The sequence below is a fragment of the Bos indicus x Bos taurus genome, chromosome 1 (genome assembly GCF_003369695.1).
Source record: "Bos indicus x Bos taurus breed Angus x Brahman F1 hybrid chromosome 1, Bos_hybrid_MaternalHap_v2.0, whole genome shotgun sequence".
Taxonomy (NCBI): Eukaryota; Metazoa; Chordata; class Mammalia; order Artiodactyla; family Bovidae; genus Bos; species Bos indicus x Bos taurus.
The window spans coordinates 66,334,953-66,350,476 of record NC_040076.1 but is presented as its reverse complement, the minus strand read 5'-3'; the positions used below and the strand labels follow the sequence as shown (position 1 = coordinate 66,350,476).

The window sequence follows — 15,524 nt, the reverse complement described above, 5'->3', positions numbered from 1 at the left end:
ATACAGGGAGTGATATCAGACTGTAAGTATTGCTGAAGTAGAAAATTTAGACTTTTACATCATTTTAATGGACTTCCCAGGTGGTGCTGGGGGTAAAGAACACACCTGCCAATGTAGGAGATGTCTGAGACAGGGGTTCAATCCCTGGGTCAGGAAGATCCTCTGGAGGAGGGCATGGCAACCCATTCCAGTATTCTTGCCTGGGGAATCCCAGGGACAGAGGCGCCTAGAGGGCTACAGTCCATAGGGTCGCAAAGAGTCAGACACGACTGAAGCGACTTAGCACACATCATTTTAATGGAAATTTATTAAGAATAGATACATGTGTATGTATAACTAAACTACTTTACTGTACATGCAGAAACACCACAACATAATCATCCATCTTCCAATATAAACTAAAAAGTTAAAAAAAACACACCACATGTTAGTCTAATGAAGATGCTTAAAGCCTAATGAAGACAAGGCAGGGTAGAGCACACAGCTGGAACTATTACAGGTTCAAGCATGGCTAGCGTAGGCGTCTACGACCCTTCAGGGTCCTTTATGTAGAATAAACACGCCACGACTGAGCAACTGAACAACAACAACAAAATGTAGAATAAGAACTACTTTTCCGTAGCGTGGGCCTCCCAAAGTTCTCTTTAGGTTTGGACTGAGGCTTCTTCATCCGTCAGTGATGCTGTCTTAGAGCCAGGGTCTCCTAACTCATTTCTACTGGGCTAGTATATTCCTCTCCCAGGCCCAGTTTCCCTGTTGTTGAGAGCTGACACATAGACAGTCCCCAGAGCCCTGCTCTGGGACAACCGGTATCTCCTTAGGACATCTATGGGTTTAGTCAGCCTCTGGGCAATGTGCATCTTGGCCCTCTTAATTCTGTTGCAGCTCCTTCACTCTCAGTCATTTATTGGAAGAGACCTAGGCCTCCTTCCATCACCCCGTTATTAAGATGATAGCTCTCCCTTCCCAGCTCTGCTTCCAGTCGGGTGAAACATTACAACAAGCTGGCTATCATCAAAACCCCTCCCAACCTGCAAGGAAACTGCTGTCGGCCTTAAGTCCATTTGGTTAGACTGTCCATCTGTTGCTCTTCCCAGGGCTTGTTGAAGGCCTGCACACACTGAACATTCATGTGCATTTCTATTGGTCAAGAGCTTTCATTTTTCTCCTGTTTTGAGTATTGTGATCTCTCTACTGGCTCTCTCACAGTGGCCCCAGGCCACTGTCTCATTTTTTTTTCCCCCAAGAAGAGAAACAGAGTTTATTATGCACAGCATTCTTCTGCTTTATCCCACAGTCTTTGCTAAGGCTCAGCAGTAGCTTCTTGGGCAGGTGGATCCTCCTTAATATTAGCCTCGGCCCTGATGGTAATGGCTACAGAACTGGTTCCTTCTCTGTCTCTAATTTCCCAGATTTTGAGTTGGTCTGCTCATTGTTGTCAGCACACTGGACCATCACTTTCCTTACTGACCCTCACAGAGGGACCAGAACCCCTTAACAGAGTGTGGAATTTCCTCAGTAATTACATTATTATAGGACATATTTCTCTATACTTCAAAACATTATAAGGCCATAAAATACATAACTCCCACCCAGACTGAAAAGGTAGTTGTTCAGTCACAGGTATACAAGATGGAATGAGGGTTAGTATCTGAGATTCAGAGTAGATAAAAGCCACAATTCCAGGAATTGGGAGTTCTACATAAAACATAATTTATAAAATTAAGAAAAGAGACCAAATGGGAAACAAGAGTTGTTAATCTTACACATGATTCCTGAGCCAGGAATCAGTTAGGTGGGTTTGACCCTTGAGTGTGTTCTGAAATGAAAAGAAACAGTTAAAATCTACTCCTGGCATTGAGAGCAGAGCTGGCATGGTAGGAGGCTATTTTACTTGGAGGGAATTCTGAAGCCCCCACTAGTATTAATAGTAATATTTTCTTGCCTTCTGGGAAGGTTTAGAGAGACAAGAAAAGGTCAGTCAAAACTTGAAAAGGAAAGCATATAAAAACAGTTACATGGCGTTTACTCTTTAATTACAAATTTGTAGCGCTTTTGTTATCTGAGGCTGTCTTTGAAATGTTAACATCACACTGGACTTCATCAGATCTTTCAGGTTCTTGGAGTTCTACTCTGGAAAAATAGAGAAAAGAATTCGGTGAGATTTCACAGTAGAGCCACTTTCTTTTTCTAGCTTTCAGCAGTGGAGCAGAACATAGGAATGAGCAATGGCATTGCAACAGCAATGAGGAGAAATAAACTATTGAAGAGATGTGCCATCCATGCTTCCTATTTACTCTCTCTGACTTTTGTCTGGGCCTGCCACTGCCCTACGCTGATTCCCTGGTGCCTTCCCTCTGTAGGCTCTTCCAGACCTTTTCTGAACTGGCTTTGACAAGGCAGCACAGCACCTGGGCTCCATCCTGGATTCTGAGACTCACAGTAGCTGGTATATCCAGGTGAGTGCAGGGCACACGGGAAGCAATGTACCCTGGGCTCATGACTATGTCTTTTTTTGACTTAGGGTTGCTTTAACCTCATGACTGTGTGACTAGTGCCTCAATATTCTTGACAGCCCAGTTTCTCATGGTGGGTGGAGGTACAATCTGACTGCCTCATTTTGTAAAAAGGTGGATTGCCAGGAATCTTTGTGTATTCTTTCATGCATCCATCCATTCTTTCAACAAATATCTATTTTAATAACCAAGATATGGAAACAACCTAAGTGTTCACTGATGATGGATAAAGAAATTGTCACACACACACACACAGAGTAGACTATTACTCAGCCACAAAAAAGGAATGAAATCTTGCTATTTGTGACAAACATGGATGGCCCTTGAGGGTATCATGCTAAGTGAAATAAATCAGACAGAGAAAGACAAATACTGTATTATTTCACTTACATGTTGGAATTTAAAAATAAAAAATAATTAAAATCAGGCTCTCAGATACAAAGAACAGACTGATGGTTGCTAGAGGTGGGGTTGGGATAGGGAGGTGGGAGAATTGGTTTATTTAAACTAAAACAAACTAACTTTTTTTAAATAGGAAAATAAATTTAAATAAATTACTTTAAAAAAACCTGAAAACTTGAACCCCTTAAAAAAGAAAAAAGCACCTCACCAAATTCTGCATTCCATATCCCTCATATGTGAACAAAAGATAATGGAAAGGATACACAAATTTCTCCCTATGCCATATTTAGGGTTACTTAAGTGCTGTCAGACACGACTGAAGTGACTTAGCAGCAGCAATGCTGTTCTTATTTGGATTTGATTAGGTAAAGTATCTAGAAAGAAAGCTAAATAAGTGAAAAATAAATACAAATCAAACAAACTTAAAATTGTTGCTCAGCTGAAAGCAAAGGTAAGAGAGACTAAAACTCTGATGAACAATGTTTATTTTCCCACAAAACTCCTTTCAACATGTTATATACTTATCAAACCATTAGATTGTAAATTCTATAAATAAGTCCCATCATCTTTCAATGAATATTCACCATGAAAATTACAACTACTGAAAACTGTTAGTATTAATAAGAAGCTACTTTCTATAGATTCAAGTGTATTTGCTGTTTCAATTTCACAGTTAAAAAAAATTATTGAGTACCTACTATACTATATGCCAGACACTCTGCTAGGTTCTAGCAGCACAGTGATGACCTTCACTGATATATTCCCTGCCCTCTGTAGAGTTTAATTTGGTTAAGTTTATAGTGTGTAGTCTTATAATTATACCAATATATAAGTATAACCTGGTGTTATAAAGAAAAAGCACAGGGATCCATAAGATACTATAACAGGATGACATAATCTAGTTTGGGAAGGGTTTTTAAGAAAGTGCAACTTAAGCCAAGATCTGAAGAATGAGGTGAAGAAGTGGCAAAGAACATTCCCAGCAGAGGGCACAGCAGATGCAAAGACATTGAGGCTAAAGGGTACCTATTATCCCTTCTCACTTATGTATTTATTCATTCCACAAAAGTAGGAAATCCACTGGTCCAGGCATTGTGCTAGGTACTGGGGTTGCCATGGTGAATAAGATGCATTCTATGCTCATCACATCAGACCCTTTTGGTATTATTTTTTTCCTTGAGCACGACTGAGCTTGCCATGCCCCTTGGGCATTGGGCACAGGGCACACTGCCATCCATTTATAGCCAGGATATTTTTCTCCAAGTCCAAACTAGTCTCACTTTCCTTTTCCTCTCCATAAATGCTGAGGTCCCAGCATGCCTCAAACATAGACCCTCTGGGGATTGTACCTCTTTCAACAATGTTGTAGGGTCAGAACTCACCTTTTCGCAGTCTGTTCACTCTCTTTCTCCTCCACTTTGATGATTTCTGAAAGAGACAAAACAACTTCAGAAAACGTATTTCCCATAGATACTAAAAGAAGGAAAGTTTGAAGAGGCTCCTAAGTCCTAGGACCCAGAGAGAAATTGTTGCCGTGTATGTGGAATAGATGGTTCCTTGAGGAAATTTCATGGGGACTGAGAAGCAGCTTCTTTCATCCCAAAAGTAAACGCCTTCTTTTGCTCATTGTGCCTTAAGTTCTAACTTTGGGAATAGGTTTTACTTATAGCTCTATTCTTTACTAAAATAAAAATGCTACTGAGAGGTATACCACATATAGTTTTAGCAAACATTTAATGATGGGGAAAAAAAGTTTCCTGTCCTTTTTTGAAAGTAAGGTTTGGAAGGAGGAGGAAAAGGAAATATTGAATGTGCTGACACCTTACTGGGTTATCCAACTGGTGCTACTAAATAATACACAGTATTGCATGGCCAGAATCAAGTGGGAAATCTCTAGTGAGCTAGACCTCCCAAGGCCTGACTTCCTACTGGCATGGACTTACTACTGATGCAACTAAGGGAGAAAATGTCTCTGGGTTGACAGTTGTGATGGTGCTATTATCCCACTGAGAGCCTTACAGCAGGGGTTGTTAACCCGGGGGTCCATGGAGGAATTTAGAGACCACAGCGGTCCTTTCAACAATCCTGATGGTTTTGAACACTTTCTATTTTTAGTGGTTCTGTTTGTGTGTGTATGTGTTTGAAAATAATCAGCTTTATTGAGATAAAATACACAGTAAAATCCAATCATTTTCCATACAGATTTTGCTGAGTCTAACAAATGTATGCAGTCACGTAACTACCACTATAACCAAAATATAGAACATTTATATAAGCCCAAAGCATGCCCTCTAGCCCTTTTCAATCAATTTCTTTCTCCCACCCATCCCCTCCAACCACTGATCTGCTTAATGCCACAGTAGTTTTGCTTTATTCTAGGATTTCATATAAGTATGATCATAAAATGTGTAGGCTTTTCGTGCCAAGTATCTTTCACATAGCATAATGCTTTTGAAATTTATTCATGCTGTTTCATGTTACCAGTGGTAACATTCCTTTCTATAGCTCAGAGATATTTCCTTGTATGTATATGCCACCATTTGTTTATCCATTCACCAACTGTAAAAATTCAGGATGCCAGGTTTTTAGTATTATGAAAAAAGCTGCTATGGACACGTGTGTGTGTGTGTCTCTGTGTAGACATATGTCTTTATTTCTCATAGATAACTACCTAGGATTGCCGGGTTGTGTAGAAGAACATGAGAATTTCATTTGCTTCATATCCTCTCCAACACCTGATATTTATCAGTCTTTTTAATTTTAGCCATGTTAGTGGGTGTATGGTGGTAGTTCATTATGGTTTGAATTTGTGTTTCCCCAATGACTAATGACATTATGACTGTGTGACTGTTGCTTATTGGCCACTTGTATATCTTTTTATGTGAAGTATTTATTCAAATCTTTGGCTTTGTGACTTTTGTTATATGAATTATCTTATTGAATAGTATCACACAATTATATATTCTGACTGTAAGTTCTTTATTATATGTATGTTTTGCAAGCATTTTGTCATAGTCTGTGACTTGACTTTTCATTTGCTTAATAAAGTCAAAGGGCGAAATTTTAAATTTTGATGAAGTTCAGTTTACCAATCTTATCTTTTTCTAATACAATTTGTGCTTACTGTGTCCTAAGATTTGCCTAACCTAAGCTCACAAAATTCTTCTGCTATGTTTTCTTTCAAAAGTCTTTTAGCTGTAGCTCTTATTTTAGGTTTATGATCCACTTTGAGATATTTTTTGGGTGTCCAGGTTCACAGTTTACCATGTGGATACCTAACTGACCCAATACCATTCAACAAAACACTATCCTTTCAGCATGGAATTAACTTGGCACTTTTGTCAAAATCAGTTGACAAAATCATGTGAGTTTATTTTTTGCCCTTCTATTTTGTTCCATTGGTTGATTTGCCTGTCCTTTCACCAATGTCACACCATCTTGACTCCTATAGGTGTAAAATAAATCTTGAAATTAGGTAGTATAAGTCTTCCAGCTTTGTTCTCATGTTTCATAATTATTTGGGCAATGGCACTCCTTTGCATTTCCATATAACTTTTAGAATAAGCTTTTTAATTTCCTCTAAAGAGCCTGCCAGGATTTTGATATTGCATTGAAACCAAATATCAATTTGAGAGAATTGGTATCTTAATAGCTAGTCTTCTAAACCATGAGCATTGCATAATTCTCCGTTTATTTAGATCTACTTTGATTTCTGTCAGCAGTAATGTTTTTCAGTTTTCACCCCACCCCAGTACTCTTGCCTGGAAAATCCCATGGATGGAGGAGCCTGGTGGGCTGCAGTCCATGGGGTCGCTAAGAGTCGGACACGACTGAGCGACTTCACTTTCACTTTTCACTTTCATGCATTGGAGAAGGAAATGGCAACCCACTCCAGTGTTCTTGCCTGGAGAATCCCAGGGACGGGGGAGCCTGGTGGGCTGCCATCTCTGGGGTCGCAGAGAGTCAGACATGACTGAAGCGACTTAGCAGCATATATATATATATCTATATATCTATATATCTATATATATATATCTATATCTATCTTGTACTTGTTTTTTTAACATTTATTCCAAAGCCTGTAATATTATTTGATACTACCTTAATTGGTATTAAAAAATTCAATGTACAATTGTTTGTTGTTAGTATATGGAAAAACAATTGATTTTTGTGTATTGACCTTGTATCCTGCGACTTAGCTACACTCAATCAGTTCTAATAGCTTTTAATGGATTCCTTAGGCTTTTCTATAAACATACTCATCTTACTTGCCAAAAAAAGAGACAGTTTTACCTCTTCCTTTGCAATGTGTATGCCTTTTATTTCTTTTTCTAGAGTTGTAGCACTGGCTGGGACTTCAGCACAATGTTGAACAAAAGCAGGGAGAGTGACACACTTGCCTTGTTCCTAATCTTAGGTGAAAGCAGTCTTTTATCATTAAATATAATGCTAACAAAAGATTTTGGTAGATGTCCTTTAAATTCAATTCAAAAGCATCCCTAGTTTTATGGGAGTTTATCTTTCTTTTTAAATATTATGAATGTGTATTAATTTTCCCAAATGCTTTTTCTGTATCATATTTGGTAGATATCCCCATGATTTCTCTTTTTAGTTTTTCAATATGTTGAATTTTATTGCTTGTTATTTGGATGTTGAACTTACCTTATATTATTAGAATAAATCCCACTTAATCATGTTGTCTAATATTTTAATACATTGCTAAATTTCATTTGCTAATTTTGTTTAGCATTTTGGCATCTATGTTCACAAGAGCCATGTGTGGTTTTCTAGTCTTGTAATGTCTTTTTCTAGTTTTGCTTGGTATTAGGGCTCCCCCTGCCTTCAGAGCAGCCTAGAAACTGACTCCAGCCAGGAAGTTGTGGACAATCACAGGGCTCACCTCATCTTTTCCCTTCTCTTAGGGGCTACAGTTTTCTGTAGCCTGTTGTCCAATGTCTGAAAACAGTTGTCACATATATTTTGCTGATTCTAGTTGTTTACTGCAGGAGGGCAATTTCTGTAGCAGTTAATCCTTCCTGGGAGGAGAGAGAAGTCTGTGTCTTCTATATAATTTTAAAAGAGCTTTAATTGTTAGAAAAGACTCTAATTTCCTTCTACCTTCTTATAACTTTTGTCAATAAGATGTCCTTTAGAGCCTCAGTTAAGTATGATCTTGTACCCCATGGCAGTTTTTCGATATTTAAAGGCAGCACTTGCATACTCCTCAAGGCTTTTTGTCCTGGCTGAGCATTCTCAGTGATTTCTTATTTGACTGATCTTCCAGATACTTTATAAATCTAGTTAAGTTCTATTTTTGTCAAAGTTCTCTTAAAAATAACAGTGCTTATAACTGAATATAGTACTTCAGGGTATCTGTACACTAACACAAATAATTACGTTATCCTTTCATACTCATGACAAAATCACCATCATTTTGAAAAAGGCTTGTTTTAAAATGAAAGCAGCAATAAGAAGACGGATTCTAAACTTTTGGATTTGATTACAAATTTAGCATTTTGAAGGATAGATTGATGAGGTCTCCTGGTTTCATTTTTTAAGCTCTGTGAAAGTTTCGGTTTTGTTTTTTTTTTTTGAAAATACATTTGTCCTTTAACAAATCATTCTTGAAAGAGCTGAGACTGTCCCAGATTTGGTGGAGGGGGGCAAGTTATAAAAACTGGAGGTTGCTAAGCACTATTATAATACAAATTTTAGTCACACAAGACACAAATGAGGAAGTAAAACTTTAAGAGGAGCTATTTTAGTCTTTCTCCCCAATAGGTAAGCTGACAGGGTAACTTCTGATTGGGAAAAGACAGTAATTTAAGGTTGTAATTTCTCATGCCTTCACTGCCCTATTTGACAAAACCAAAATAGAGAAGAGGGATAAGAAACCAGCTAGAACAACCATGGTCTTTCCCTTTTATTCATTTAACAACCTAAAAAGGGTAAATATGTATGGCCAAGGAAGAGAAAAACTGGAATTACCAAACAAACACTGGAAAGGGCTTTTGACACTGAGTTAGTTGGAGAGCTGTGTACTCTGAGCAAAGGAATATTGGATTAGGAGGAAGCTGCATTGTTGGAGAAATTTCTACTCATCAGTAAGCTTGTTTCTCTGTAGGTAGGTCATGACTATTTCCATACTTATTGGCAGAATTTGGTCCCTTGTGGACTGAGATTCCCATTTCCTTGCTTGCTTTCGTGGCCAGCTGAGGACCGTTTCCAGTTTCTAGAGGCCATCCACATTTCCTGGCTCAGGGCCCCTTCCTCTGTCTTCAAGAGCAGCAGTGGTGGGTTGAGCTTGTCTCAAGCTTTGGCTCTCTTCTTCCATTTTATCTTTCTAATCCAGATAGGAAAGTTTCTCTGATTCACATGATTAGATTGGGTCTACCTGGATAATCCAGGATAATCCCATCATTCTGAAGTCAATATACTAATCATATATGAAAAATCTCTTTTTCCATGTAAGATAACTTATTGTAGATTCTGGGGTATATGAGGTGGATATCTTGTTGGTGGCATTATTCTGCCTATCATACAGCCAATACCAAGGGTATCCACAAGCAAGTGCAGACATTGCTGAAGTTACAGAACTCACTTTTACAGACATCTCATATCTATGTGGCTCGGTTCCTTAGTACCTCGCCCTTCTCTGGTGATATCAAGGCTATTCTCTTTAACCAAATTTGCTGGCACAGGTGACTACCTGACCAAACGATGTTTCCTACCAGTATTCTCTGTCATATTCTTGAGAGGCTTGTTGTATGTACTATGCTCTTTCCTGTGGTTTTCTGCCCTTTAACACTCATATCTCAATCTGACCATCTCAAATGCAACAGATAGCTTCTTGAACATCCTTCCAGCACTCTCATATGTACAGACACGTCCCCTTTAACTTTCTCATCTAGTCTCCTGAATTTTTCTGACTGCTTCTTAGGGGAAGAGACATTTTTACTTGCCTTTTCTCCATCCCTTTGCTTTGTTTCATTTGTAAGCTAGTTGTGTGTGGGTTCTCACTCACTAAATCACGACCAGCTCTTTGTGATCCTATGGACTGTAGCTGGCCAGGCTCCTCTGTCTGTGGGACTTTTCTCAGACATTTCCTCTTGCAGGAAACCTTCCCAACCCAGGGACTGAACTCGTATCTCCTGCGTCTTCTGCACTGGCAGGTGGATTTTTACAACTGAGCCACCTGGGAAGCCAGCATAAGCTAATCATTCCATTGCAAAAGCAAATTTAGGAAACAGCTTATTTCCAAGCAGAAGGTTGCATCTGCACATTTACCTAAATCTAAATGGCAATGAGATTGAGAGAGAAATAGAAGTTAAAAACTCTCGTTTTGAAAAGTCAAAGCCTGGACAAACATAATACATCTGTAACCTGACCCTGCGCTGTGAATTTTACTTTTATATCACAGAAATCTCTCAGCACACTCTGTGCTTTGGCAGTTTGAATGGCTCTGCCATATGCTTTGTGTCAATGTATTAAAACTGGATTATCACTTCCAAATTTACTGTTTTTGGAATACAACAGGATGAAATGAATGACTACTGATGTCATCTATTTATTTTCTTAAAATCTGTACCTGCACTCTTAAGATGCTGACCAGAAGCATTACTTATCTTGTGCTTTTTACCATAAATGAGTGAGGAGGTTTTACCTTAATTCTTAGCACCAACCAAACTTTTACTGGAGGCAATTAGTGAGAATAAAGTCCAACTTTATCTTACAACATCATCCAAACCAGCCCTAATCACAAACAGGCATGGAATTCTTATAAAGGCAGGGATCACTTTGCCCACATTAAACATATAACATTTTTACAACAGAAGTCAATGAGGAGGCTACTCAATGCAGTGTTGTTTACAATAGAAAACCTATAGGAGCAACCCAAATGTCCAACAGAAAGGACGTAGTTAAATCAATTAAGGTGTATCCACATAATGGAGTGTGTTGGGGCCATTTTGAATGATGCTACAGAATAATACTTAGTGGCACTAAAAATTTTCTTCCTACATTTAGTATAAAACAGTTTGAAAACAGTATGTTACATTATCCAAACTGTGAAAAACAGTCTTCATAATACTATCCCATTTGTGGAAAAATAACAGATTAATATACAGAAAAATCTGGAAGATACACACTAAAATGTCTGCATAATCATTTTTTTTCTTACTAGTGGAACTTTAGGCAATTTTTATGTTCAGTGTATGTGGTAATGGATATGTCCTACTTGGTAATCATTAAGAATTAATATTCTATTTTAAAATCAGTGGGGCGTAATTCATCTAACTTACTTCTTAGGAAACCAAGACTTTTAATAGATGAGAAGGAAAATCTTATGGTCATCTAATCCTCCCCTTCTCCCACCAAACAGCCTTGCTTGAACACCATCAGGTCCATAATCATGAATGTTGAGGAGTGTTTTCACCCTTTTAGTTCAATGAATTCTCACAGTGACCCCATGAAGTAGGTAAACCAAGGAATAATTAGCTTTGTCTGGAAATGAGGAGTACATTTGTAAACCTCAGATTAGAAATGTTGTCTTTCCTGGAAACCCAGAGCCACCTTATCGGCTCTTACTCCCATCTATATGGGCTCCCGACCCTGGGAGAATCTTTTCCTCCAAACACTTGCTGACTCTTTGCCAGCCTGGGCTCAGCCAGGGAGCTCCAGAAGGCAGCTGATCGGGAAACAGCTGCAAAGTGGCAATCTGCAGAGAGGACAAGCACTGACTCACCACATTCATTAGAGGGGCCAGGCTGCTTCTTCTTCCTTTTCTTTAGTGTTAGAAACACCATCCCACTCACGACCACTGTTACAAGTAGAGCTGCAATCCAGAGGATGTGGTCTGGGACAGGGGGGCTTGGCACAGGTGACTTTGCATCTAAAAATGAACCCAAGTTTGCAATCAGCCAGGAAGGTTGATTATGAACGTTTTTATAATTACTGCTCTTCTCTTTCTTTACATGCCAGCATCTCCTCAGGGCTCTACTGCCAGAGGAGCCTGAAACTCACATGATTTGGGGCATAGAGAATCCTAGTCTCAGGGCCTCAGCAACTGACTGAGAACCAAGCCAGTGACTCTGATCCATTGCTTGGACTAGCTGTCTTGCCTTCCCTTCCCAGAGGCTGGGATGACAGTGACCCTGATCTAGAAGAGGGTCAACTTGGCCCTTGGTTTTGGAATCTGGGCAATGTATGTACACTGAGGCTCTGAAGGTACAGTCAGCTGGGCAGCATCCTACTTCCTCAACCCCCTCCATGGTTCTGAATTTTCCCTTGGAATAAGTCCTCTGTCCAATATCATCTGAGTATCAGGCTCCAGACACTTCTCACCCCGACAAACATAACAGCCCTCTCACAGGCCTCCAGTCTCCACATTTATTTGTTTTTCCCCCTGATGTCACAATGGACTTTCTCAGCATGGCTTTCAACATGTCCCACCTACTGGTAAACCTTTGATATTTCTTAATGCCCTGAGGAATCAGGGTCAGAATCAGCTCCGGAGAAATCAGGACTTACTTCCTTGCTCATGGATGGCTAAAGTTCCAAGAAGTTAGTAAAATAGACTTTGGAAGGGAGAAATAGAGCTGAGTGGCCCATTTTATAGACATTTATGAGAACAAGTCTGGTAGTTAATCTCAAATAACAGGAGACTAGGACCAGTTGACCTCCCATTAGCTTAGGGGCAGTTTGTGGACCTATACCGTGTTCCTGGGACCTTAAGAAAAGGAGTTGTTGGCACTGCAGGTCACATTCAATACTTTTTGAGTCTGTCCCAGTTTAACCTCACTTGAGCCTGTCTGGCATCCCAGTAAAGGAGGGTAATACTTGTTGTCATGGAGGCTGCCACCTTTGGATACCCCAGAAATGTTCCTTGATGTGGGGCCTAACCTATCTCTGATCTAGCCAGAGAATAGGGACCCAGAGAGGCAAGCCCCATCTTCCTGAGGCAGCTGGAGCTGAAACATTTCTGAAGATGGTGGCAGTGAGGAATGTTTTGGTAGCAGTTGAGAAGCAGCAGAAAGGTGAGCCATGATGAGGCTGTAGTGGTAGAAGGACCCTGTACCTGTGGGAGTCATGGCAGAGAGCTGCAGGGTGTTTCATCTTTGGTGATGGTGGCAGCGCCAAGAAGTTGCTAAATCTCAGGACAGTGTGGGAGAGGCTTCCAGCAGCCCAAGAGAGGCTATAGTAGAAGCAACCAGGACAGGCAGGGTGACCATGCCATTTACTTAACTGTTAAGAGTCAGAGGTGATCAGAAGGAAATCAGCATCAGGAGAGAGGACTGGCCTACTGGTACAGCTAAGCTGGCTGGTAGGGGTGGGCTCCAGGGGGTACAGAGGTTAAGAATCCACCTGCTAATGCAAGGAACATGGGTTTGATTCCTGGTCCAGGAAGATTCCACATGCGTTGGAGCAACTAAGCCCATGTGCCATAACTACTGAGTCCCCACTCTTGGGGCCGCATGCCACAACTGAAGCCCATGTGCCTAGAGCCCCTGCACTGCAAGGAAGAGTAGTCCCTGTGTGCATCTGCAAAGACCAAGAGCCACCCAAAATTAAATATATATATATATATATATATATATATACACACATATACACACACACACAAAATACAATGCATCTCGAGGCCAAGTCATATTTAAACAATGAGTCACCAGGAGAGCGGAGCTGTCAAAGCCAGAGGATGGAGCAAGGAACTGGAGGGATGCTTAGGACGGGGCAAACCAAGGGGCCAGAGCTGGAGGAGGGGGCCAGGGCAAGCAGAAGGCAGATGGGTGGGGGGAGGGTTGGGACTGGAATAAGCAGTGTTGAAGGCAGTGTGGGTGCAGATTGCCTTTATTTCAGAAGAATTTTTCAGTTACCACTCCTCAGAAGCGGAGCCTCAAATGAGCGGCAAAGCCAGGAATTTAAGATAGCAGGCTCCTATTAGTGGGCACTGCTTAGTTTCATCCCTTTCCTCCAGTGAGACTGGTCCTATACTACACCATCCACATGCCACAAGCATTTCTGCTTCTGAGTGTTTCCTTGACACATGCGTACTGATGGCCACCATTACCTGTGCCCACGGCAGGTGCTACTAATTGATTGTGGCCCTCTAACCACCCAAGTCTGGATGCTGTTTCAGAATTTCCAGAAGCTACCACAAGTACCTGTCATCTCTTTACCACGCTTATTCAGCCCAGTTATTTCTGTTACGGTAATATAAGATCCCATTTCCTTTAGGAAGCCTTCAATGACCCTCAAGGAACTTGCCTGTCTCTGAATGCCTGTAAATCTTATTGTCAGTCACTCTTGTTTTTAAATTTAGTTGTATATTTCCACAGGATATAATTTAGATTTCAATTCAGTCTTTTTAAATCCAGTTTACCATGTGTGTACATCATGAGGTTCTGGTTCTATGAGAAGATCCCTGAGAGCAGAGAGTATGTTTTATACTTTCTGGTTTTCTCCTCTGCCACCAACAATGTCTAGAATGGTCCTGTATTCATAACATGTATGTATGCACATGTGTGTGTTTTAATGAATGAGAGAATAAAGGCAACCCAAAACAACAGGCGAGTGTCAGGGCTAAGAATATGCATTCTCAAGTGCACCATAGGTTCATAGCCTCCTGGACCTTGTAGAAACAGGAGCTGTCTGTCTAGGTCCTTCCTTACAGTATCCTAAAATGGCCCAGTTGGAGGCTTCCTGGCAAGCAGGGGACATTGGATGATCTGCCTTACCCATCTGTGTATTATACATGATAAACAGAACAGTCTGGGGAAGCAAGCTTACCTATATTGTAAGGTTGGGATAAAATTATCTTCGTTGGCTCAAGTTGCAGGGCACAGAATATGGTCACATTTGTTTCAGGAGGGATGGGAAAAGACACGCTGATAGAAACATTGTATAGTTCTGTGATATTACTTTGAGATTTCTTCATGACAGCATCATAGGTGCTACTTGAATTTGTAGTGTTTAGACTCACATACATCCTCTGAGGTTCTGGGTAACCTTGTATAGATGAGCAGGTCAAATTGATGATGTTAGACTTTTCTGTTTGGTTAGCAATTAGTCTTATTTCTGGTTGACTGAAGTTAGCTGAAAGCAGAATAGAGATATAAAAAAAGAAAGAAAGAAATCAGTTTCAATTTGATGTATCTGGAATGGAATAGCAGATAACTAGGTACTCTGGGAACTCATTGGGAGTATGCTTGGCAGTCTTAGGGTGTGTAAATTGTGGGCCTTGGCCCATGGTGAGAGCCATGTAATGATTCCACATTTATTTTCAGGAATGGAGTTCGGGGCCACCATGCTTCCTGCTTACCCCAATCAAGGAGGTGCTCTCTGAGCCACAGGAGGGCTAGCCCCTTCTGCCAGCCAAATCCCTTACTCTCCTTCTCTAATCACTAGGTACTGTGCAGGTTCTACATACTAACTCATAGTTGAGTGTATTGTTTCTATAATTTCAGTGATTTGTGTGCTATCTTTACAAGTTTTGCTCTATCAACCCACTACTTAAGCATTCTGCTTGTATGTGATGTGGCAATAGAAGGTAGATTGCCAAGGTGTTGCCTACTTTAAACCTCATTAACAATAGTTATTCTGGATCTA

At 40.3% G+C, this 15,524-nt stretch overlaps 1 protein-coding gene across 3 annotated transcripts in view; it reads right to left on the bottom strand.

The window, feature by feature from the left end:
• Positions 1–282: 282 nt before the first annotated feature.
• Positions 283–15,524, bottom strand: part of CD86 (CD86 molecule) — a 66,994-nt gene continuing 51,752 nt past the window's right edge. Inside the window, exons 4-7 of one of the 3 annotated variants that reach the window (XM_027533644.1) lie at positions 14,706–15,011; positions 11,662–11,808; positions 4,301–4,346; positions 283–2,133 (exon numbers count right to left, since the gene is read on the bottom strand). In XM_027533644.1, the coding sequence (XP_027389445.1) occupies positions 2,037–2,133; positions 4,301–4,346; positions 11,662–11,808; positions 14,706–15,011 (596 nt within the window). In that variant the 3' untranslated portion in view covers positions 283–2,036. The remainder of the gene's footprint in view (positions 2,134–4,300; positions 4,347–11,661; positions 11,809–14,705; positions 15,012–15,524) is intronic. The other 2 variants (XM_027533794.1, XM_027533716.1) reach the window with 2 other exon arrangements.